The sequence below is a fragment of the Branchiostoma lanceolatum genome, chromosome 4 (genome assembly GCF_035083965.1).
Source record: "Branchiostoma lanceolatum isolate klBraLanc5 chromosome 4, klBraLanc5.hap2, whole genome shotgun sequence".
Lineage (NCBI taxonomy): Eukaryota > Metazoa > Chordata > Leptocardii > Amphioxiformes > Branchiostomatidae > Branchiostoma > Branchiostoma lanceolatum.
Genome location: NC_089725.1, coordinates 16488282 through 16514661, shown reverse-complemented (window position 1 = coordinate 16514661; position 26380 = coordinate 16488282). Strand labels below are relative to the sequence as shown.

Sequence of the window (26380 nt, the reverse complement as noted above, 5' to 3'; positions counted from 1 at the left end):
GTGACTTCGCATGACGTCTTCCCGACACCGTAGTTCCTTTCATGTTAAACTGTTTTGTCGACTTTCCGACCTGAACCCTATCTCCTGTCGTATAGTAATGAATGAAGAACATTTCCTAGCTCTAACAAACGGAAGTGTTCCTTGCGTCACCAATTCCTTATCGCACAGACGGTCGTACTTTCCTTTCCTCTTCCTACCTGGAAAGATAAAGTTGATTGTAATACAGTTAACTGGTGACGTTACAACACAGGTTCGCAGAACATATCGATCAACGAACAAATAAACAGCATATTTCCACCTAAATCCAGGAGGAAATACTGTTGCTATTCACATTTACTCAGTTTATTCGTGGAAATACAAAATGTAGCCCCTCTCTGCCACTATCTATAAAATTCTATGAAACTATACATAGCCAGGGCTTTCATGTTGATGTCATTATGTAAGCTACACGCTACATGTACAAAGTAACTATTTCCGTGGGTAAATTTTAGTGCCCCTTCCAACATGAATGAATGATCATTTTCCTAAAATAAAAATTTGAGAATCTGTATGAAATTAAGGCATTAGAAAAATGTGTAAAAAGTATTCTTTATAAACGTGCGAATGGATCACACAAACAACTTTGATGTTATCAACTATAGACAATGAAAGCCAAGGCTGGAACCTTATTGTCCAATATTCATGACGTTGTGGTTTCTTTTTAATTCTCGCTGCATTTTTAGCAGGGACTGTACAAAAGTTTTCCACTGTTCCGCGAAACTTGCCCTCAGGTGTTCCCGACTTGCAGAGTAATTGCCATACGATCGTCTACGTCATCTTGGCTCCACCAATCACGACCCAGGAAAGGAGAGATGGGAAACCTCGAAACCGCAGGGCGTATCCAGTCACCAGGGTTTTTATTTGGCTAAAGAGGCGGAGTTTCATTAATGATTGACAGGCAGGGATATTTACCAAGGGGTCAACCTTTCTTTGCAAATCAGTTGTTGGTCAGTTTTTGCGCCTACGTTGTTGTTGGTGGATGCTCCTAGCGTGACAGCCTGTGTTGGTCCAGTAAGTTATTGAAGTTTGCCCCGAGAACACGGTCGACTTTTCTGCGCCACCGCTCACGTGTGTGAAAGTCGCCGGTGTACGAGATGCTGTCTGCACCGAAGGGATACCCGACAGGGACCACGATGAACACGATGGGGATGAACACCATGTCGAGCATGGGAGGGATGAACCACGCGACGTACACGGGCACAGGGCCCGTCAACCCCGGGGCCTACTCCGCCTCGGCCTACTCAGGGACCATGAACGGCATGGGCACGGGCTACCCGGCAGCTGGCGGCATGGGCGGCCTGCAGTCCTACCCGGCCGGCTCCGTCAATGCCATGGGCACCATGCAGACTATGAACAATATGGCTTTGAACAGAAACGCCATAGCCGAGCGTGAGAAGGCGTACAGACGCAGCTACACGCACGCCAAGCCGCCCTACTCCTACATCTCTCTCATCACCATGTCCATCCAGAGTTCTCCCAACAAGATGGTGACATTGGCAGAAATCTACCAGTTCATCATGGACTTGTTCCCCTACTACCGACAGAACCAGCAGCGTTGGCAGAACTCCATCAGACACAGTCTGTCCTTCAACGACTGTTTCGTCAAGGTGCCGCGCACCCCCGACCGTCCGGGCAAGGGCAGCTACTGGACGCTTCACCCTGAGGCGGGCAACATGTTCGAGAACGGCTGCTACCTGCGGAGACAGAAGCGCTTCAAGTGCGAGAAGAAACTAGCCATGAAGATGGCCCAGCAGCAGGAGGCACGCGACACCCCCGAGCCCGGAACGGAGAACACCGCCGTCGCGCCGACCACCGCGCCGGAGGCCGGCAGCACGCCCACGACAACGTCGAACGGCGCCTCGACCCTGCAGCCTCTCCAGCCCATCAACACGCCATCCCCCAACCCACAGGAGCAGCAGCAGCACCAGCATCATCAGCACCACCACCACCAACAACAACAGCATCAGCAGCAGCAGCCGCAAGTTCAGACCACCCAGCCCCAGGATATGCAACAGCACGCCCAACAACTCCAGGGTCTACCTGCCCGCCCCATCCCCCAGCAGTCCTCCCTGCCCATGTCTATGGCCGGCTACTTCAGCCCTGAACACCTGCGAGCAGCTCACGGCTTCACCCACCCCTTCTCCATCTCCAACCTCATGTCTCAGGAACACAAGCCCGACTTGAAGGAGTACGCCGCCATGGGCTACTCAGGCTACAACTCCATGTCCCCGACAGGCATGCCGAAAACGACCATGTCCATGGACAACATGGCGACGGACTATTACCAAGGGTACGTTCCCCAGCATTCCCAACCTTCGTCTCTATAATACTGCCAACATTCCCTGTGGTGACAGAGACTGACAGTGACTCTACCTTAAGGCTCAGACAGCACCCCTCTCCACACAAGTGTTGAGGGCTGTGAAACACACGTAGCTGTCTACTTTCTTGCGAGGACAATCGACCATTTCTTACGTCGTGTACTAGAATAGAGACAGACAGTGAGCTTCTAACAAACAGACTTATTTAAGTCCCTTTGCTTCTATGTACACTGGGATTCCTTCTCACCACTCTCCGCACAACTGAAATGCAAATGCCGGTAAATATTTGTTGTTATTTATTGAAGTGCCTGCGACAGGTTAACCGGAGGTCACTCAAACATTGTGTACCGCTCTCGGAATTCACTTATTTTCCTTAACAGTGTAAGTTGTCTTTTCTGGTGTCGTCGCGATGTTACTCGCGGCGTCAACATGTTCCGTTCTACCTGTGATCACCTCTGTGTATGGGCCGAGGCAAATGCTTGTTGAAGAGGCGCGGGGTGCGTTACAGGCCCCAGAAATGGCGCCAAGTAATGGTAGACTACCGTAGTGTTGTTGTTTTGTAGTTTGGTATGATAGCATGATAGCACGCAGAATTTACCTAAGCTCCAAACGATGTGCCAATTTCCTGAATGACCACTACTACACTAGCTAGATCCTAAATCAGATGAATCGTAACATTCCTGTTGTCCAATGGCGGTGATTTTGACTGTAGTCGAGTGAGAAATGTGACTCTAATCTTGATATGATGTTGTAATTTCCGAGCAAACAAATTAATTTATTTTTCATTCATGAGAAGTGTGTCTCTGTATTATGTACATGTGCACGTTAACTATGGTAGACGATACAGTAGTCTTTATTTTGTACATTAACACCTATGTCTGACGAGATGGGAATTTTCTACCCCAAAACACGTAACAGAAAGAAAAATCCATGACATGATGTGACTGAGAAGTAAAGTTGTACAAAGTTCAATGGAATCAAAAATACACCCAATCAACAACAATGCGGTTCAGTGTGTTCGTTGTATGTTTTTACACTAACAGTTAGAGTCGCGTGTGCCAAGTTCATTTAGTGAGGGATGCTGACTTACTGCCACACGTACGGGTCTCTTGTGTTTCTTGGATATCCCAACCCCTAAGTAAATGTGCAAAGCCCTGCGTATATTTGTACCCTGTGAGTGAGGGTTCCGTGTGTTGTGTCCACACGGGGTTTTCACTGTGAGCACAGGGGTTGAGCCAAGTACGGGTCGTAAAGACACAGGCAAATTGCAAACAATATTCTATCGCCCTGTGCACACTTCTGTAGAGCTGAGAAAATATGCACTCAATGGTTAAGAATAACACGGTGGTGTACAGAGTGCCCTGCGACAACCAATTGAAACCAATCCCATATCCAATTTCTGTATCTTGTTACCGGCTTGTACGGTTCTATGTCGAGCTGACTTCATCTTCCTGTGGTTATCACCAAACAAAATAGATATAACTGGCAGTTTTGTACCCCACAGTAAGCCCGTTACAATACATTTGATTCAAAACGTTTTGGGTATTTTTGCTGATATGCACCACACGTCGCCTGTAACCTGCAAGTTGAATATGAACGAGAATATCTATAATCTCTGAGATACAATCTCTGGCGAAGTCTACCACTCTATACTAGTATTTACCTTTATGGCCGACACAGGTAGCACATTTCTGACTGTCAGACATGCATGCATCCATGGTTTTCGTTTATTTTCTTTTTCAGGCGGGAGCCGCCATGTTGCATTGTTCGGTTTGTTGGCTGAGGGAAAATGAAACGGGCACGGCGCTACACAACAATACAGATTCGCTCTAGAAAAACAAGGACTAATTTGATAACATTCAGATCTTGAATATTAATCACTGTTGGATAAGACAAGTAGATCCACTTAGTTTTAGACCCCTACGTCACAGGTATATGATTTCCAGCAGGGCTACATTAAAATCTCCCAAACAAAATGGAGTGAAAGGAGATCCGTACAAATTGTTGTAAATGCGTGCCGACAAAAACAGGGAGCTCGCTTAACGCTAAATGGTACCTAGAGGCATGACTACGTATCATGGCTTATTTAATTTGCTCACAAAGACCTGTCACATGCGCTCTTGGCTTACCTGAAAACCATATTTATATTGGAAAAAAAGAGCGCTAAGTATAATGAAGTCAATTCATTTCTAGATAGAGATGAACAAATAACGATATCTTGTCTCTCAAACTTAAGTTGCACGGAATGAGAAATGACTACACACAGTCACAGTATGTTTCTCAACAAAGGCACGGAATATTCGACCATGTCTTTGTCCTGTAGAGAACGTGTTCTGCTGCTGCAGACTACCCTACCAGCTGTGTCCACAACTACGTTCGCCACGAACAGAGCAGTGCAACATTTGAAGCACATTTCTGGGGGGAAACGGTTTTGTACAACCTTCCACCTGAAAGTTAATATCTGAAGTAAAGTTGTCGTGTATCCATCACGTACAATGAGCAGCAGCAATCACCCTAATCTTGCCTGGCGTCTCCTGTATCCTGACGTTCAGCCCTTCAATCCTTACTGCATTACGACTGAAGCACGGCCCCGCCTGGGAAGGACGCTTAAGCCCGCGTGAGCGACAACTTTACCCCCTCTCGCTCTTCCCAAAGTACCCCCTAATCGCCGATAATTCGCGCACAACCTTCCCCACTCCATCGCCATGAGGCAGGCGTTGTGATTTACGACTAGCGCGAAAAAAATCCCCGAGCTGCATTATCAGCTTTACCTAGACACTAATGTGCGCCACGTTAACCCGGCAACGCAGCCAAACTAGGAAATCCCGTTCTTAGTTACCCCCACGTACGTCGACGTGCCCTTTCTACCTGCCACCGTGCTGTCGTGGTTGAAATTATAATCTTTCCTAAAATCGCACGGATTTTCCTTCAAAATCCACCTCTCCATCAGCAAAAGTAGGGAGATAGAGTAAAACTCGGCGGTGACTACCTCGTTTTTTAACGTACGTGTACAACATGAAGTATTGTGCCTGCAGCAGAAGTGCTTGTTTGGTGGGAATTTCTACCCCAGTGCCCCTCCACTCTTGAGGACTGTAAAGATGTGTGTTCAGCTCGCTGGCGGGCGGGCAGAGAGGCGTGCCTGTTTACGACTTGTCCAAGACGCAAGTCAAGATACTGCTGCTTAAACACTTCTCCTTCCTCTCCTTCTTATCGGTGCTTTTTTTCCTGCTCACCACACGCTACTTGTATAGTTTGGAGAGAGTGCGTCTGTGTGGACAAGGGCCTGCCTTACCGACATTGCAATTGCCAGCCCGATTCCAAAATAAGAATAAAAAGCTCTAGTGGCGCACACTTCTAGATGCCAATAACATTTTACTTTTCGAAGTGACTCAAAACTTAATGTGACGAATTCACATTGCGGACATTTGATGTCCATTTGATGCATATGAACCATCAGCTAACTGTACGTACATGTGTTGTGAAATGTGTCACACTGACTATTGCAGAATTCCCAGATAGGTTCTAAGACCTTTACAGAAAAAGAACTGTGGAGCATGGACCAGGCATCTCGTCTCTCAGGAGTGACGGCAGGGCACAATACAGCCGGGACGTGTGGTCGCCTTGGAAACGGAAAACGAGCGAATTCTTCGCTAATAGGTGTTATTTAAATTGGCATTCTTCAATATTCAATGATGGCGAAACGTGAGCCTGTCCTTGCCCATTAGTCTGTGTTTGACGGGAGTTGTGAGCGCGGGACAGTTCGCCGGCTGGGCAGGACAGGACAGGCTGCTGAACCTGAGCAAACGGACGGAGGAGGGGGACCGGCGGCGCGTTAATTGGCAGGAAATAAATACGGCGCTAACGAATCTGCACACATCTGCCATTCCTTCTAAATGTGTTTGGCGAGAAAACCGATTTAAACTACACCGAATTAGTGGTCTCTAATGATGTCAGATGGAGAGATAAAAATTCAACATATTTGGATCGGATAAAGTCTATCAACGTTTAAAAGATTTCTTGAGTGTCTTTACAATATTAAAGTAGTCTACATAAAATGACATCGACAGCTAATGCTATCTCTAACCTGTTGTCGCTTTAGAAGGAATAGCGCCTAGAACATGTTCAGCTGTGAAATAACACGACAGTTGCGTGTACAAATTTGGAATAGATTTTTCCTGGGATGACGGAATAACCTTCTAATATCAATAGAAACGTCATTTACCAAAATACATCTTTTTACATCCGGAGTTCGTCTGTAACATGACGTCGTTAACTTTTCTCGGTGATGTCGAATCTGACGCAGGCCCGTCCCCCACCCCGGACAATTTACTGAGCTATTCCTGTCTCCAGATTGTGAGAGTGTCTGAAGGACCAAACGGTGGTGGTGAATATGTACGTGTCCCCACGACGAGGGTCAAAGGTCTGTTCCGATGTTTTTGGTACCTTTAAGACTGTATTACATAGTGTGGCATCGTATTGTATCGTTTCCCCACGAGAAAGGGATGACTCGAACCAGGCTGAAACAGAATTTATTTCAAAGCAAATGCGCTATTCACAGTGACGTAAGTCTTAGTTCTTGCAATGACATCAGATTGTTCACAGTTTTTCTGATGTTTCCAACAATCAATCTTTAAAGAGTCATATACCTGTTACATCCGTGACCGTTAATGTGTACTGGGGGTAATATCAAGAAAAAAAGTCGTAGTTTAAGTCTGCTTTGACGTTATGTGCCCTGCATTACGTACTCAGTAGCCTTCAGATTATCCATCACACAGTTTCTTCTCCTCATCTCAGGCGATCACTTCATCTCCTGTTATCTACACCGCATGGTACAAAGAATCTGGGTAGCTTACTAGCTGTGGTTGTTTCTCATCCCAACTTTGTCTCCAGCCCCCCTCCCTATTTTTGGGGTTTCATAAGGAACTCTTCCCCGTACGTAAAGGATGTCTTAATTGTGTAATGCCGAGCAGAGCTGTCACTCAAGCCCTGCTCTGGAGGCAATCATTAACTCGGAGGCACACAACTTTATCAACCACATCTATCAATGACAACACATCAAAGTGACATTTTTATCAGTGCCCAGTGGAAAATACCTGCTCTCTGCTCTGAGAAAGCCCGGGTGGGAAAACAGAGCAACCAAAGGAAAGGTTGAGAACGAATGAATGTAAAAAAAGAGGGATTGCATGAGTGACTGAGTGAATAGAGGAATGAACGAACAAAAATTCTGTCCACGAATATGTTGAACTAAAGGAAAGTGCACTAGTTGAATCAGTATACGCAGAAAAAGGGAAATCTTACTCCTGAACGAAATAAAAGGAAAATGAAACATATTTTGACGATGTGATTTTTCTCACTGGGAAAGACGACGCAGCGGATATATTTCTGTATTTGTCGGAAATTGCACGTCACGCTTACGGGTGACGCCGCACGTTTCTGTTTCAGTAAGAGACGATAAAGAAGGCATACGAAACATTTACTCAGAATTAGGGTTTATGATGTAGGCAGCCCATACAAGGCTTATCTCTTATCCCACCGTGCTATAAACATACGTTGAAATAGCTGTCGCCTACAGTTAGTTGCAGTCTTTCTGATTCTCACTAGATGACGCTTCGGCACGGTAATATGCCTAGGACGCGTATAACTATGAGTATAAGTTTACAGTTTTGCCGTCTGAAATCGATATCTTTCAAAGAGTGTAAAATTAGACTATGGTGGAAACGTCGCGATGTTAGTTTTAATAACCAAAAACCTTGATATCTATAAAAAAAAGATGTTTCAGTGGGAAAGAGTGATCTGGCCGTTTTTCAAACACCTGTATTGTTAGGGAGAAACCCCATAACAGGACGGATGGTGACACACAGTTAGTCAACCAACTAGCCGTGACGTCAGTGTTCGAATCAAGAAGAGATTAATTTGTTTCACAGAATTGTCGCAGTCCGGAGTCGAGTGTTTTAGACTCCATAGTCGGGAGAGTTGCTAGAGATGTGAGCACATCACGCTATTTCATTTATATACACTATATTGACTACATATTACTAGATTCACTATACTCATGATCACTCATCTGAATGTTGTCGGCAGTTTGGGCAGCATCAGCATCGTATGACAAGAGCGACCTCTGTCGGTATTACATGGTACTGGTCCCACCTAACTAACGACCTACGACGGAGTGTTTCCATTATATTATAACACTGGAAAGAGCGCCATCATAGCGCAAACAGCAACTTCCAAGCAGCATATTTCTATGTATTCTATGAAAGAAATATATATTTTTTACATAACGTTATCGGTTCAAGAGCAAATTTCCCTTCTATTCCCACTCGCCGATCTTTCCTTGCCTTGGCATGATGATCACTTTCGTGTCCTTAATACTCTTTTCTGATGGCTTTATCCCTACTATACCTTTTTCGCAACACCCCTATAGTCCTTAGTCGCGCAGTAATAAAGACATTGAAAAGGCTACAGCAATATCACCTCACAGTCGAAGAACCCTGTCAAAACGTTTCCTTGAAAGGGAAGTGTTTTCTCTTAACGACCCTTCTCTGTTTGCGGTATCATATCATTGTATCCCGTTGAACAGTTGTTTCCATATCATAACAAAAAAAAATCCATACAATAACAAAACCGCGTTAGGAAACTGAATATGCCTGTTTAGAGAACCTAAGTCAGTGATACAATAGTGTTAACTGGCCAGGTCACCTCTGCGTTCAACACCCGGTGGGGTCAACACTAGTGACGTTACCTGTCAGAGACGCAGAAGATATTCTCCAAGCAGAGGTTTCGGTTGAGAGGGCTAGGAGCTGCCGCGAGTTTTGATTTTTCTCTCCCTCCAAGAGAGAGACACGTTAAATATCGCGGCCACTCCTGGCACTCTCAACCGAAACCTCTGCTTGGAGATTAGCAGTAGAGACATCACCTGGTCTGAAACTTATTTTATTTGATCTATTTATTTTGTCTGAAACTTGAACTTCATTGTTTCGACTGTCGACTACACTGAGTCGATGAAGACATATCGAGAGGACTAATCGGGTATTCGGATACAAAAGTTGTAATTTATGTGTTGTATAAGGTTATAACTTGATTATGACTTAGATTTCTAACATCAACACTGGAATAAATTGGGACTTCCCAAATTTTCGACTGAACTCCTGGTTAACTGAATGGACCCTTCTTCGATAATTTGATTATCTAATTTTCTATTCAGAATAGCGTGTATCGTGCAGGACAGGACTATTGTGTCGGGCAGGACTGAAGTCATTTCCAAGCAGATGTTGGGAAGACTATTGTGACCGGTACCTTTTCAAGTTATCGCTGACCCATTTCGGTCACGTTTGACGTGCACGTGTAAGGATGTCCCCATCTTTCATGCTAACGTCTGATTTGTACAATCGGGATGATACAGATGCTTTTAAAACCCATGTAAGAAGTGGCCTCTCGGGTTCGACACCCATACTTAAAAAGTTAAACAGGTATTTTGCTTACTGTCTATGCATATTCTGGTATTTTTCCTCGTCTTCCGTATGTAGGCAATAATGTTAAGAAATATGTATCCTTCAACTGTCTCGAGCGCAATTGACTAGGGTGCCACTGGCTACACAAGTATGGCCATTTTCCTGAAGTATACAGACTGTGCATTTTCTGTTCGTTGATCGCAGCAACACGATTTGTGGAGAATAACAGTAATTGTTTGTTCCACATGCTTCAATAGGACAATACATTTATTCATCTAAGTTCTAAACCCTTCAAGTTAGAAACACGTAGTATAGTCTCTATCACACGTAATGCAGGAAAGCTGCAAGCCAATACTTTGTTGCCATATATACACAACACTATCTAAGCCTGCTTACTCTAAATCTCGATTAGCGAAGCTTTGTCTCTATAGAGCCCTGACACCATATCAGGAGAGTTAGCCCTTCCCCCGACAACGTTGAGAATGTGATCACGTTGTTGGGCTGGCTGTCGGAGCCACAGCTCTGTGAGATGCTCTCCCAGGATTCATCTATTCACTGCCTACCCTGAATAGGAGATTAGGAAAGATGATTGGCCTATTGTCATGCCACAGATAATAGCGTCAAATTAGCCTGCCGCCACGTGATGACAGCGGCGGAGACGACCCACAGTAACGGTTACGTACCGTTCAACAGTCTGCTGGGTGAAATGGATCCAGGAAATGGTAGACTTAGATACGTCATGATAATATTTCATCATATCATTCAATATATGTCACATAGACGAACACGTGGCCTCATTACAGGCCGTCCTATATTGAAGACTCTTCTTTTTCCAATGTGGGTGAAGGTGACAATTGTCAACAGTATTCATAAAACAACCCACATTCGCTTTCAAAATGAATTGTATTACGGAACATATAATCCAAATACATAGCGAATAGTAATATTTATCCAAAAACTTCATAGAGCGAAGAAACATTATTGCACAGCACAAATCGTTTCAACACGCCAATGTGTATATGGGGGTCTCTGTGTTCCAGGCCAGCGATCTAGGCTTGAGTAGCCTGTTCTATCGTACAGTTTCATAATGTCAGTAGTGTCGCACGAAACGCGTTTCTAATTCGTATGACGGATACACTCAGGTGGAAAATAGATTGAACATTTACGTGAGTGATCGACAACTAATGATCCTTTTGACTGCCCACATACACCGCCGGTTGCATGGATACCACGACAGTTTAATAGATGTATTAATAGCATATGCACTGTTTCATCACTGTCAATCAATCTTATACATTGTATATATAATTGCTTGGTTAAACAATAAGGTGGCAGTCACGCTTCTTTACACGTGGAGATCTAACGCAACACTATGACTGAAATATTGAACACTTCGAAGTAAGCATATGTACTCACTGATATTTAGAGTTCAAGACGAACTGAACGACAGTGATAATGCATTTGCAACGTATCTGTATAATAGAGCAAACGTACTTCTTATAACAGATTTGCAACGAACTCAACGCAACCTCCAGTTAGACAATGGTAGCTGCGGTCAGTCTATGGGAGCAATGTCTTCGTTGTGGGATCAAATCCATATTGCAGAAATAATGATAACGTTCAGCAGTTGCACTCATTTCTATCCAATGACTAGACTGAGAGTTCCAGACTACTCATCTGTCCGAGAAACTTCACTTCATCTGTGCGGCCTGCTTCACCAGTAACAGGTCGTCTGACTGTGCTCTACGGAGACCTTCCAACCAAGAGGTACACTTCAAGTCCAGCTCCGGGGAGCTCATTCTAGAGTCCGTCTCCTCGCTCGCTGAGCCGACCTCCGAGTCCACACTCTTACACCTTGTTGTAGTGTCCTCTCCGTTTCTTTGGAACGTTTTCCAGTTTGCACCGTGTCCCAGCGGCGGCAGGATCACTCCATGGTTTATGTTTTCTGAACGCGGAGCCTGCAACTTGTTACCATTACTGTCACTGTTAGTCTTGTCTTTTTTCGCTTTCTTGTTCACAGGGGGTGACTTTATATTGTCCGCGTGATTCACCTGTGTGGTGTTCGCCGTTAGTTGCGGCAGTTTCGTCTGTTTGCCGTGCTTCATACCGCCGGAGACTTGAGACATATCCTTGCCTTCTTTTGAGTCCATCGACATGATATCCGGGAACATTCTATCTGGTGAGTCCACATCCGGCCAGCTGTGCCAACTGTTCATCTTCTTTCTCCGGCGAGGACTTCGACACTTCTTCCTGACTTGCTTGTCTGTCGGCTTTGTGTCGCTTGTATATTCCTGTGATTCCATCCCCGAGCCCTTCCCGCCGTTGATAAAGTCGGAGTCCTTCCTGGTTATCCCCGGCAGCCTGGCAGTCGGTCGGGATTGTGTGGCTTCTGTTGCAGACATTGTTGTCGCTGCATTCGACGGTTCTGGGTTGAGGTTTTGATGTTTGTGTGGCGGTGACGGCGGCAGCCTTGTCTGTCCGTTCACCTGGATGGCAGGTAAGAATCCGTGCGACATCCTGGACACGTCAGCTCCTCTGCTGTCCCGTGTGTGCGAGCCGGTGTCAAGTCGCCGTCCAGACCGGCTAGGCGGGGACCTGTAGCTGACACAGCGGTGCAGACAGCGGAGTCTTCTCTGTTTTCTCGCCAACCGCTACAAGCCTGCGGGCAAGAAGACGAATGGTGAGATCAGACTGATAGGGACAGTTCAACCTGTCAATATGGTACGTACGTAGGGAGACACCAAGGTAACCAAGATGGCGTCAGGTACTGTCTCCAGGATGCTAACACCTATAGACTATTCCCTAGTAGACCCTCCTCTACTCAGGCTGATTGAAAGGCCAATATATCCGATCAATGGTTATCCTACAAGCCCACTAAGACAGCGGCTGTAACCTAAACTTAGCAGGTGTAGAGTAGCACCTCCCAAGTGGGGTTAATTCATTTATCGCAAGGATCTTAAGTATCAAATCGAAAATTCAGGATCAATTCAGATGATGAAATGCCTTACAAAGTCAGTTATACACAGGGTCAACTCTGATATGATTACTGGGTGTCACAAACACCCCTAGCCGACGACAAGTCGCCCGTCACGTTCCAGTCAACAAACTCTACTCTGAATGTTGAATGTCATAAAGATAGGCCTTAGCAGATATGCAAATGGAAATTGCGTGTGCGCTAATGAAATCTGGCGCCGTATTTAAAAAGTAGGTCGCCGGTTCATTTGGTGAGGGACCGTTCGTTCATAATGATATCAGCAACAAAAAACGTAGGTCGAAAGAATACATTTTGTTGAACGTCAATCGTCTAGACTGGGACCAAACCAAAAAGGTCTCGGTTGTGATTTTCGTTGATATCTTATCAAATTCTAAATCACTCGAAATGATTGGTTGCAACTTGAGTATTTTTGCTTAGCGTAAAACGCCGCCATGCTAGACGACCCCCTTCAATACCAACGTAGACGTATCATTGCTTTGACATGAACTTTGAATGGCAAGCAAATTTGATTTCCCGTCAATTGTTAACTCATAATATGCCTCAATTACGCGGACTACGGGCAGTCAGGTGTCGGATGTCGTTCCTAGGGGCAACCCGTAGTTGCCATGGTGACAACATCGATCCTCATGGAGAGACTAGAATTCCTACTCCATCGTCCACATCAGGACTGGGATACATGGACAATGAAGAGAACAAGTACGTACGTGCAGCTTTATGACGGGCTAAACTATAACCCTTGGAATGACCTTCTCGTCGCTTGTCAATCCTTTGCCCATTTGTCCTTGGCCTTCTGGGTTTGCCATCAAAATACAATGTTTTCTCACATACAACCTATCCCTGAGTCCATCCTGACAATACATGTATCCCAGCAGAGCGTACATGTACGTCCGACCAGTAGTGTGACAACGTTAGTCAGTAGGGATCTCCCGGGTGATGACGTACTGTTGGAACGATGTCCCGCCCACCCCTGGTCAGTCATCATTGACCGTTCCAAATATTATCCCACGTACCCTCCCAACTGGCCAACATGTGAGCGCGTGCATGGGTGACTCCGGACAACACCTACATTACTGCTCCAAGTTTGTCGGCATGCCACTTCATACAAGATTAGTGAAAAGCCTGATTACGTTTAGCTGAGTCCGGACTCACCTTTTGCACATTCGTGCCAAATGTTGTTCCGTTTCCAAGGACGGAGGTACTGATAATCCCAGGGAACAATAGTTCATCAAAAAAAACGAAAGAGAGGTTCTTTCTCAATGTACGTGGGCTCTGTGAGAGCTGTACAAAGTAAACATTTGTAAAGCTTATATTAAACACGACCGGACTGTAATGAGGTTTTCTAGACCGCTGGAAAATGGGTGAAACGAAGTTACCGCTACTGTTACCTGTGTGAACGTGTACAGCAGGTGCTGTAATTGTCTAACGCGCCACCATCTTTTCTTTTTTGGACTAATGGGTCCGCCGAGATTAGATGTGTCTTTGACCAAATTGTAAAGCCTTTTAGCGGCCAGCTTCCCACAATTTCCGCTGTCTTTTCAGGTGGAGATGCAGGTTGTGTTCATACACATATATCAATCAGCTGCAGCTCAACACACAATAGTCCGTGTGAGTCGCGAGATTTAGTTGGTCACGCGAGACTTCGCCGTGAATGTTGCTAAAGGAAGCTGCTAAGGAGATATGAGTGCTACGAAGTGAGCTTCACGTATGAAATGCTGTTTCTTTTTCATTTTTGTCTTGCCATTACTGGTGAAGGGTAAGTAAAGTCAACCGAATTCTACAGCAATTGGAACAATAGATGATTCCGAATACATCATGTGACGTAAAAAGCCGGGAATCCATATTGCTGTCACATGTCACCAAAACTGTCATTCAACGGACACCATAACCTCCTTGACGGCTACATAGTACCAAAAATGGATCAGTGTATTACAAAAATCCTTAAAAGATCCTCGGCAACATATATCACTGGGGAAAGGTTCACTTTTGACCTGTAGGGCATGTGTACTGCAGTACTTTTGGGCAATTACTGTCAATCAACATCAATTTGAACAATAGCGAGGTCCTTTTGTGACGATTCCCAATAGACCGTGTGACGTTGAAATGGGCACTTTTCTAATTCCGTATTGTCGTCATATCTTATGTCATCAAAACATTCATTCAAAGGCAGATCGGTAACATTAGAAGGCGTGACCCTCTATTGAAACGGTGTAGTAGTCTTAATAGTAGTTTTCACACGTTCTGATCGTTTTTATAGTCATCCTTTACAGAATTATGCAGAGTAATCAGCCCTCACCAAAACTTGAAATATTAGGAAAAAAACACTGCTACAGAAACGTCTTACTTCTTAGACCAGAAGCGTATAGAATGGGACTGATATGAAAACTGTGACAATGTGCATTGTGAAAAAGTAGCCACAACAGCAGTGCTTTCTGACTGAAACGATAATCGATGAAGAGGGCGCCATGATCGATTCCATTAATCAAAGGGCATGTCCTCGCTTATGTACATGTCGTGTTATTCGTCTATGATAAATGTGGCCATGCCCAGCGAACAATGGTGCGAGATCGATTTGCACATTCTTTTGACATTGACAATGATGAAGTATTGGCCTCGTAAACAGTGTCCTTGGATGACATCTAGATAGGTTGAACAGTTAAGGGTTGGACGTGCAGAAGAAAGGTGTATTGTTTTGGGTTCAAGAGCATCACCACAGAGCCACTGTGGGTTTGTTGTGGTAATATCCAAGCAGATGTCGGCGCGTTTCTGATTGTCCCGTATTTCTGTGCGTGACAGTTCGTGCCAGTGCTCAGGTAGCCACGCATAGAATTGTATTTTCTAACAGACTACAGATAACATGGCAGTTTTACGACATTTCAACTTGATAGGTATGGTGGAGGACATGTCAGCAGACAATATAGGGCGATTGTTGTTGACGGTTCATGGACATTCGATTGACGTTCTTGATGCTATCTTCAATCGTTATTTCAAGAGATTAATCATTGATGAAGCTTGGGGTGAATTTATTGGGGTTCAATATAGAAGAACTAACTTCATGATAACGTTGTAGCACTGTTGAAGTTGTATATGGGATCGCATAGAATGGGAATGTGTGTGGGGTCAATGTCAACGTTTTCGGATATCTGATTATCCTATACATTTACAGCTTCTTATCGATTAATTGACAGATTAAACAGGGTGCATTGTCCCGATGACTTTCCTTCTGTTCTGTGACATTATCATAAACCTCCATACATGCTTTCTTGTTAGAGTGCAATTCATTTAGCCAAAATGGTTTCGGTAGTTTACAAACAGAACATATATCATTATCTCTATGAGAATTTCTATCCACGTTTTGTAGCTTTTCAACCATTCCGTGTGGCGATGTTTGTTGAACATTTCAGACGGTCTACATCGTTTCCAAGCATCTCATTGTTCAACATTTGCAGCTCTCCTAGAAACCGCCCGTTGTCGTGAAGGAATTATTCCATACTTACACATCCCTTGGCAATTTGGGCTAAAGTTACAACTGCTCCCAACGGCTTGGACTGAGCTACACTGTAGCAACAGTGCATGGGAGCAGTGCGTTTCTTGTTGTGCTGTTAGTGTTTATACCAGATCACTAATTAATGAATTAATTTACGAGAATCGTAAGTGTTGATTTATAAGTTGTCATTATAGAGACCCCATGGCCAGGGTGAGATGTGGGGAGTTCAATGAAAATCCCACGTTCTTTGTTACTACAAGAAGCAACTCTGCATGGCGGCCTTGAAAAGGTGACCCCTGCGGGGGTTCACCTGTTCCGCCATGCCTTCCAGTTTTGGAGAAGTGTAATAAATAAATATAACATCAAGTAGCTTTCTTCTGCAGTTTGAAAATCTGTTGTTGTAAGTATATCGATGGTGTTTTGTCACCAAGGACAATAAGTCATCATTAAAGTGTACTGTGAACAATTCTCCACATGTGGAAACTCTTTACAGGTGTTGATATTCATGTACGATGAAAGAGAAGTTGTCCCTGTATCATATTTCTTTTCCCCTTGGTTTAAAAGAAGAAGTAAAATGCAGACAAACCTTCTAAAAGGAGAAACGTATACGTAACTGATGTAGTCATCACATTCTGACCACGATATCTGTCTCCTCCTAAACAGAATCCACCGTGGGGAAAACCCGTTTAGCTCTTTCCTGTGAACTTACAGCACCGACCCGGCGATATGCAGACCATAGAGGTTCTCCTTCCTCATCAACGACTTCCTCTTGCTTTTATATATTTCCTTGTTTATGCCCTTTATATGTTTCCTTGTTAACGCCTTTTATATATTTCCTTGTTAACAATAAAGCATTAAAGGGATCTTTATGAACTGTTGTATATCAGTCATAACTGGCGGGGCGGAAATATTTGGAGGAGAATGTCTTCACTGCTACAAGCGTTCATTGAATGTCAACAAGTACATTCTCTTCTTACCTTCCCCTTTCCTTGAAGATGCCCCTGACCACTCCACTAACGTCTTAGATATCACAAGCCTGACGCCAACTGTATCAACACGAATGAGACATGATAAGACCAGAGCTAGCCTATCTACGCTACAACAGGGAAATTATCGGGACAGTAGAGAATGAAATACCTGTGTGAACTGAGTCCTGGCCGTTCCTGACAGACCTCTGTAGTCGGTACCGGCACACACACTGTGAAACCCTGTTGTGACTCCCAGATGAAGTGTTACAGTTTTCACAGTGTTCCCTAGCCCCACCCCCTGCACTCTGCACGCCCTTACACGTCTCCGTCCAACAATAATCACCTGTAGTCGTCAGTTTACATCTCCCCGGGTCTACTAATCCCCTTCACACGGAACACTCACGTCAGGGAAATTAACGTTCACGAGAGGGGGGGGCGCAAAGGCTTTAAAGTATCGATAAAGGGCAACAGATGATGTTGAAAAATATGTACGAATCAAGGATTTCCTAGACTTTTTTCATAAAATAAACCTCCAACAGAAAGACAGAAGAGTAAACTTTGGCAGGATAAATTTATTCGTTTTTCCTTTCATGGCCTTCTTGGGTTTCTCGTTTTCTCACCCAATTGAATATTTACATTTCCACGGAAGACTGGACTTATGAAAACTTTCTCTCGCGTCTCGTTTTGCAAATTCGCCTCGGGCCTCGCCCCCAAGATTGGAAATCAAATATTCTTAAGTCAACAATACGTCTATTCTCTGGGGAACTACGTGAGGAATGCCAAGTTTACAAAGCGGCGGCCACATGTAGGTAGAGTCATTCAGCAATTTGCTATGCGCAACCGGAACTAGCCGGCCAGGCACACAATTTTCCCAGGTACGAATTCTTAGTCAGCTGTAACGACGCTGAGACTTGGGCATCCAGACAAACATCGGTGGGGCGACAGTCACAAAGCTAGGGACAGTTCAGCAGACTTTTGCTGATTTATACAGTAATATAGATTCCATTCGATAACAGTTCAGGTTCTTCCCCCTGTAGACCTCGGAAGGAAACCGAGCTGTGCGTCTATGGTCATTTCTTTGCATAATGAAATTATCTTACACATGCTTACTTACCTTTATTGTAGCACTATAAAACACTAGAATCTGACGCATATTTGCTATTTTGTGTAATACGAACTTACAGAAAACTTCACCTAGGCTTTTTTCGTTCTTTGGTTTTAAGTTTATATAAATTTTCTTCGGCATCATGTTTGATGTAACCATGATTTTGCAATTTGGTATGAATTAGCCCTTGTTGGCGACCATATCGTCAACACACGTACATCACAACGCAACACAGCACAGCACAACACAACACAACACACACACACACACACACACACACACACACACAACACAAAAACACAGAAATATCATTCTTATAAACATAGTGACCAGAAACCGTACTGGACTTTCCGAAGACCACTAGATACTTCTGTGTTCGCCCAGATGAAAGTGGTCTCCTGGCGAACACCGTGCTCGGATAATGACACTGCCATTATTTGTGCCATAAGACGCGTCACGACCCGGGGTGTGTGGGTGGATATCCAGGACAGGTCAGACCGCCCATGACTGGCCCTGGCAACAACCACAAATTAATCTGCTCGGTGAGGATTTTAACACATCCACCCTGGAGCTCTTAGAAGAACATAAGCTCCGCTGGTGACTTTGGGCTTTAGATAATGAAGCATGCAGGGATCCCTAACCTGATACTGCCGTATCTAATGACCACAGAAGATTTAACAAACACATCTAGCCGCGAGTACCTCATCAGAAAACCAAGGGTCAAGCTGACCACACCTTAGCTCAATGGACCTAATGAGAAGGGCGCCATAAAATGATTAATGTATTTGTTAAAGCTTTAGATTTGTGCATTCAACAGCGAGCGTTTCTAGGCCCTACTTTTCAAGTACAATTTCGTTGAAAAATATTGTCGTTTCTCATAGTCTCCTTTGAATATTCTGCACTATGTATTCATTTTGAAAACAAAATGAATCATTTCAATACTTTCAACTACACCGGATAAAAAGCGTACAAAGCCCCCTGTTCGTAGCTTACTTCCTTGTGCAGACTTGGTTTAGGGTAGCAGGTCCGACTGTAAATCCTACAGGAGCCACTTATCGATCAAACACACCGTCACAGTCAACAGGACCATGTACTCACCTGTACACCTGCCTGTCCAGGTCGGGAGATCTCTGACCGTACGGACCGTCCTTCCCTGAGCGCGCCTTCTGTAGTCAGCTACGCAGGTCTATGTGCTGCCGACGTGAACTAAAGGCTGTCCTGGGTGAAGTGCTGGCCGGTGGAACGCCACCGCCGTGTGCAGCACTGCGAGCAGCCGTCTGACTCGCGGTCACCAAGTACGCTCTTTGATCAGATCTGAGTCTGCAGCTGCGCGCCTGCTGACGTAGCGGTCCGGCTGTACGTGGAGTGTTTACAGAGTCTAGGTAGAAGGTATACGGGAACTCCTTCAAGAGAGTCATTAAAATTTTATCACCGGGCCTTTTGTGGGGAAAGGTCACTGATGAACCTATCAATGCTAAACTCAATCAGGATTTTTCCACCAAAACAATTATTTTCAGATAGCCGATACCCCAATATTTTACTATTATATTGGACGTCATGTCGGTCCGCTGCCGTTATTGTAGATGAAGCATATTATATCGATACAAGAGGTGGCCAATGATTACTAGAAGTTTGCGGATCAATACATGTAGCTCGAACTTTTTTTTCAACAACCTAATTAGAAAATAGGTGACTAAGACCCAAACTCAAACGGCTTCCATGTCATTGAGTGCCTTTGTTGAAGTGAAATCGTCATGTTGTCAAATCTGGTTTACAACTGATTGTGACCACTTGATCAGTGCAGAACGCATACTTTCGTGATTGGTCTTAAATCTTCCACAACTTAAATCAACACCTGCACTTAATATCCGGACCCCATGTAGACAATCTCTCACCTACTCAGGTTCTAACGTTAATATAGATTACTTCTGGGGTTCACGGACAAGCAATTACGAAAATCCTGGAGAGGAGCTTTAACGGAAGTTTCTTCTTATTTCCGGTTCATACGTGGGGACTGACAAACTAAGAAGTGATGTGCGATAAGATAGCTTATGCACTCTTTCCACTAGAGGCTGCGACCGCGTTGCAACCACTGAGCGACCAACATTAATATTTGACAGATCGCTCAACGAATTTCATTGACAATTTCAATGAATTTCTTTACGTTTCGTGTGTTTTGTTGAATTTTACTAAATCACCCTTATTCATTTTGCAGCATATACTAATCATAGAAATAAATTGTGGTCGCTGTACTGTCACACATGTATAGAGATCGCCGTATAGTGGAAATGGGCATTAGGAAGGTACTGCTTAGTTTATTTATCACCAGTTGTTAACAACGTGTCTGTGTGAGGTATCACGATAAAAAGTTTAGGTCGCGAGCACTTTAATTTGTCAGTGCGCTAAGGACAAACGCGATAGCTGATATAAATGAAACGATGGTCGAAGGTGTAGACTTTCAATAAAAAGAATGATGTCCTCACGGCCAGAGCACGCCATGGGGTGATTTTCTGTCTTAGTGGTACATCAATAAAAGTCATTATAGGACCTGCGGGTTTGTTGTGTTTTGTCAAGACATTTGTGTTTGTTAAAGGTCTGATGCAAACAAATTATTCTTCCGAGCGAGTGAATGAACGAATGAGTGAATGAGTGAATGAATTTTCAAGGAGATCGCGGACAGAAACTGTCTGGGATTTCCTGTACAAAGGTTTTCTGTGACTTTCTGTGGGGCGCCTGCGACTGGTATGTGCATTGTGGAGTTTCTCTTATTGGCGTCATATCTCCTGTCTTGCGATAACGCCATGCAACGTGTATCACAAGGCGGACGTGTGGTCTCGTCTGTAAAATATGGTTTCTTCATTGTGTACTTGACAACGCCGATGACTTATGAATAAATGGCCATGAAACCATTTCAATGTGACCTATCCCGGCTGTCATTACTAATTTACAACAGTGTCAGCGGCATTTTATGCTAATTCAACTGTCTACAGCCACTATCAGTAATATGTTATGTCGAGTAAGCAGGTTTGATATTTTGCAGGCTGTTTTCGCATGCAGGTGAAGACAGTATCTTGCAATCAATCTACAACCATCTGAAAAGTTCGGCCAAGGAACCGGCAGTTTTTGCATACTAGAGTAAAGGTAACGGTAAAGCAATCATTTTCAATTGAGGTGAAGCATATTGCCTTTTCAAGTAATTAGTAGTAGCAGTAGTAGTAGGGCAGTGCGGCTTCGCTACGGCTCGCGTTTTAGCCAAGCGCCCCTACTCTTTTCGATAAGTGTGTTGGGTTCTTTTACGTGCACAGGTTTGACGCGTGGGGCTATTGCCCAAAGCTACCCCATACACGGAGCCCGTAAGCAGAAAGATGACGAATTAAATCCCTTACAACATGTCCGAGATGGCACCGACCCTAGGATCGAACTCCGGCCCACGGAATCTGATCGGCAACGACTAAACGACGTCGGTATTGAGACCAAAAAGGGTACAGGATAAATGTGGAAAATAGTTCTTTCCAGTGGAATCCTACGTGAAATAGGTAATTCCGCCACATGTACACATACGCACACACTCGCCACTCTACACATCCTGCCGCCTGTTCATTAGTATATGTATAGCGGTGTCGAACAGCAATACGCAGTTCAACTAGGGCAGCGACCTCGCTGCGAGCTACAGTTTGACAGAGCGATCAACGAATTTCATTGATAAACTTATCTCTTTACAATTTGTGCGTTTTGCTGTCTTCTCACTCATACTTTACATTTGCATGATACACCATTATGAAATCAAGGGTTATACAAATCCAATTCAGGTTGCAGTGAGGTCGCCACCAGTGGAATGCGGGCCATAAAGAACATCCAAACAATGACGTTCTGCTATATACCGCAGCTAGTCAGAAATGGCCCGTTTTCCCGCTGGATGAAATACCTTTGAAACACCACAAACCACCTTACTTTATCATCTTATTGACATATGTGGGTCACCCTGTCACATGAATAACATTTATGGCGCTATCCCTTTCATATGAGTGACAGGCGACATTTCTGCTTAGTTACTAGTTAAAAATTACCTTCCTGCTATCAAATGTTCACATTAACCCCGTTCTCTATTTCATTGACAGGTAGTGTTTAGGCAACAAAGCAGCTGATTTACTACTACGTCTACCTGGCCTAATTAGTAGTAAATGTGATTGATACTGACGATACTGACCAAAGAAACCGTGCTCGCCATTTAGAGATAAATCATCTAATATATCTCGGCATGTTACGTAAACTGGATCATATTATCATCAAATCTGTTTGGAATAATGACACATACACAGAAACCTATAACATTTTATGCAACAATGGTCATTAAAACGAACATAGCAATAAAATCAATTATTACCGGGTTGACGAAGAGACAGAGAATTCGTCTCGAAAGCTCCACGGATCAATCTTTTTTATGTTGTGTGTAATGCTTAAATGTTTGTCAAAATCAATTAAGTTTGTGAGAACAACCAAACACATTTTCCAACTTTAAGCACATTAACACTCAGTCTCATAGGTCTTCTGTGCACAGTATCACATGAAACTGACGTAGCCTCTGGCGATTATTTACATTTTCCAGGGAGAAAATTACTCCTTATGGTGTTTTATTCTGTAGTACTTGAAGTCACGCCTGGCTATTTGGCCACTGCAGTGTTTTATGTACACATTATTTGAAGGGTTTTGCAGTCCTTCAGACAGGAGGTCAAGTTTTTTTAGCACAGTCACACCGGCTAAAGCACGTTAAAGACGATAAGATTTATCGGTTAAGCACGACAAAACAAAATGCTAACTTCCCAAGTAGGACCTAAAACAACAACACTAAAAGCTGATTTTGATTTCTTTCTTTCAGACTACAGAAGGCCTTTGTCCTTCAGCGTGGCGAGAAGTAACTCCTGGATACTGGTGATCAGTCCCATCTCTGTCAGAACAGCGGAAGGGTCGGGATGTCCCCGCACCATGCACGCGAACGCCTGGAGTGAAATTGTGGAAATTGTAAAATACAGATCGGCGATAATCTATATGAATGCTAATAAAACAGTTGTGCAGTAAAGTGCACGTCCAGGAAGAAAAAAGGGCAGTAGATGAATAGCTGAAACAACACTATCGACAAAAGAATCACCCAAAGATATTCAAGTAAGATTCGCTTCGATTTGAAAACAAATAATCAATTACGCACGGACACACACACACACACACACCACACACGCGCGCTCACACACAAACATACATACCTGCAGCTCCTCGTCCGACAGTTTTTCGACAGCACTCTTCGACTTTTTGTCAAGTTCGGATGCAACTCTCTCCTAAAAGGACACAAGAGAAGACAATTCAGACGATTCTGAGTTTTTCTGACACAAATTTTCTTGCTTTATCCAAAACTCAGTAATGGGAAAATTGTCGTCTCACTCCTTGCCGCCAAGTATTTGCAAAATAAAATTTTCTTGGGATACCTCAGATTTTACAGTTTGATGGTAACACTACACATATGATGAGTTCGGGAATAAGATTTGCTTTCTCAGAAGAGTACGTAGTTTGAATTTGAACTGATATTTATCATGTTACATGCGGAACAGTCACAAACCTTTTCTGCTTTAGCTACTTCCAGCTCAAGAAGCGCTATGTCTCCACGGATTTTCGCCATGTCTGTGGAAAAAAGTACCATGTAGAGCCACACTTTCTCAATGCAGGACTGAAGATCTTATGAATAGACTAAAAAAATTCGAAAATTGACAAATTCTATTATGTATTTCTACCTTCGTGAACTTTGTCCATTCTGGCTTGTTCCCTTTCTACAGCATCGTAGTACCACACCGTGATGGCGTATCTGCATAAAGGGATTTTATAGCATCTTTGTCCATGTTTTGACAGCATGGCATTTCATTTTATGAAGCAATGTGCAGATTGGTATCGAATCGCTAGATGTCGCCCACGAGTTGTACTTTTGACGGAAAAGTGCTTCTAGTTGTAAATTCATATGTGACACTCTGTTGACTCTGTTGATGGTTTTAAAGGAACCCCTTCAAATGCCCATATCGAGGTTTTCAGTACATGCTTTTTTTCAGCGTGGAGGTAAAGGCATTTTGCTGAAACGTAAGATTTCGTCAAATTGGCACAAACTGAAAGCATGAAGTTTAAAAATCAAAAATTACTGATACATCTTGAAAAAAACATGGTCAATGGCAACCGTATTTTGTTCCCGTTTGAACTTTGACCGACCTCATGTCGTTTGCTGGCTGCACTTCGTGCGGATTCCGCCTGTCGGACCAGAAGAGCAGAAGCCTGTTTGCGAGAGGGGTGATGTCCAAGTACTGGTCCTTATCTCCGGGAAACAAGCGCAGGTTGCCACCTTGCGTCTAGAAAAGTGTCAGCAAAGGGAAACATTCGTCTTCATTGCCGGTCGTGAAATATTGAAGACATTCATCGATAGAGACTGAACGCATTTCCTATTAACTTTACGGTTAGTCGATCGTATGTAGCGTCCAATTGTTAAAACTATGGGAGTAGAAAGAAAATTCACTACCGTATGGCTTTCATAAATGGACTTAGTGAGCGTTAGGCTATAGGACTGGCACTGGGTTTTAGATTGTTATATTCTTGTGTTTTATGTAACGTATCTGTTTATGTATCCATGGACACCTAAAAAACATGTCAAGGGACCTGAGTGTGAATCTACTGGTAAATTTGATAAATGGTGATGAATCTAGAACTTTTCTGGTGTCTCTACTTATCGCCTTTTACTGGTAGTTTCATCTTCTCAGCTACAATACATGACGCACCTGAACGTCCCACTGCTTGTTGAGATAGAACAGAGCTGTGATTCGCCGCCCGTCCTTGCCCGGGTTGTCCACGTGTCTGATGTACCCCGCCCCGTTTCCCGGGTAACAGGCTACCTGCGCCTGGATTGGAATTACGAAATTTTCTAAACGCCATGATTCATCATTGAAATTGGCGAAGAAGTCGATGACATCATCGACAGCAAAGCAGTAACAGTCTTAAGAAAATGTATCTGAAACGTAGCATAGTCTGTGTGGCTTAGAGTGTCCATGTCAGAATATGAAGTTGCAGTCATTGAGTCAACTTATTCGTAAGTTACGGTGGGTTTTGTAGGAAATTCGATATGAATAGAACGTAAAATGTTGACAAAATAGTTTTTAACTTTTTGAAGGTAATAGTTGTTGTGGTAAAAAGTGAAAGTCTAACACTAAATACACCTTTGTTCTTCCTTTAATAACCGTTTCTCCCTCAAAGTAAGGGTTGAATTTCCCGACAAGCGTATCGATGAAGTTGATGAGCGTGCCGATGTTGGGGTACTCTGGTTCGCTCCCCTGTAGCCAGATGATCCTGTCTCCCCTCACGGTGGGTTTGGTCACCTTCTCTTTGTCATCGCTGCTCGCCCTGCCCCCCGCCAGCTCCCCTGACTTCATCGCCCCGGACCCGTCCACGCGACGAACGTCCTCCAGGATACGGGCAATCTCATCGTCGTCAAGGAGACCGTCCAGAACACAGAACCCGTCTTGTCGGAGTTTTCCCGCCGAGTGAGCTGCGACATCGTCCAAGTCCTTAGTCCATGTTTGACACGGTTTGATCAGGTTGAGAGGTCGTTCGTCAAACTCACGTTCAAGGAGATCGGCTGTACTTGATGGCTGACCCCGACTTTGACTTCGGTGACCTTTCTCGTCCGCCGTTTGCGTATCGGATTCATCTGTCCGCGCAGCAAGTTTCGCGCGGCAGATTTTCTTGTGCTGTTTCCAGTGTTGACTCTGATGCTCTCTACCGCAGTACATAACGCCTTGGCACCTTGAACAGCGCTTCAAATTGGATTTGGCGCCACAAACTGCGCAGACATCTGTTACTTCCGGGTTAGAGGCCGCCATTTTTGGTTACACTGAAGATTGACCTTTGACGTATCAGACGAAACCATCAAATTCTAGGGGTGTCACTCACTTTTTAACTTGGATTCATTCAAACAACATCCCACATCAAAATAAATACT

The 26380-nt window shown here is 44.1% G+C and overlaps 3 protein-coding genes across 5 annotated transcripts; 1 reads left to right on the top strand and 2 right to left on the bottom strand.

The window, feature by feature from the left end:
* The first annotated feature begins 936 nt into the window (after positions 1-936).
* LOC136432922 (hepatocyte nuclear factor 3-beta-like) lies at positions 937-3360 on the top strand. The gene has a single exon (XM_066424579.1). It carries the CDS (start codon positions 1134-1136, stop codon positions 2364-2366), a length of 1233 nt encoding a protein of 410 aa, XP_066280676.1. The 5' UTR covers positions 937-1133; the 3' UTR covers positions 2367-3360.
* A 7332-nt stretch (positions 3361-10692) lies between these two features.
* On the bottom strand, positions 10693-20267 carry LOC136432921 (uncharacterized). Of its 3 annotated transcripts, none has more exons than XM_066424577.1 (2): positions 19459-20267; positions 10693-12467 (listed from the first exon to the last, which is right to left on the bottom strand). In XM_066424577.1, exon 2 carries the CDS (start codon positions 12322-12324, stop codon positions 11500-11502), a length of 825 nt encoding a protein of 274 aa, XP_066280674.1. In that variant the 5' UTR covers positions 12325-12467; positions 19459-20267; the 3' UTR covers positions 10693-11499. The 3 variants fall into 3 exon arrangements, with proteins under 3 accessions (XP_066280674.1, XP_066280673.1, XP_066280675.1); XM_066424576.1 differs by lacking the exon at positions 19459-20267 and adding an exon at positions 17425-17643; XM_066424578.1 differs by lacking the exon at positions 19459-20267 and adding an exon at positions 17265-17369.
* A 2411-nt stretch (positions 20268-22678) lies between these two features.
* Positions 22679-26309, bottom strand: LOC136432916 (egl nine homolog 1-like). The gene is made up of 7 exons (XM_066424561.1): positions 25599-26309; positions 25164-25283; positions 24604-24740; positions 24141-24211; positions 23969-24030; positions 23619-23690; positions 22679-23357 (listed from the first exon to the last, which is right to left on the bottom strand). The coding sequence occupies exons 1-7, from the start codon at positions 26259-26261 to the stop codon at positions 23238-23240; spliced, it is 1245 nt and encodes a 414-aa protein (XP_066280658.1). The 5' UTR covers positions 26262-26309; the 3' UTR covers positions 22679-23237.
* Positions 26310-26380: the final 71 nt, after the last annotated feature.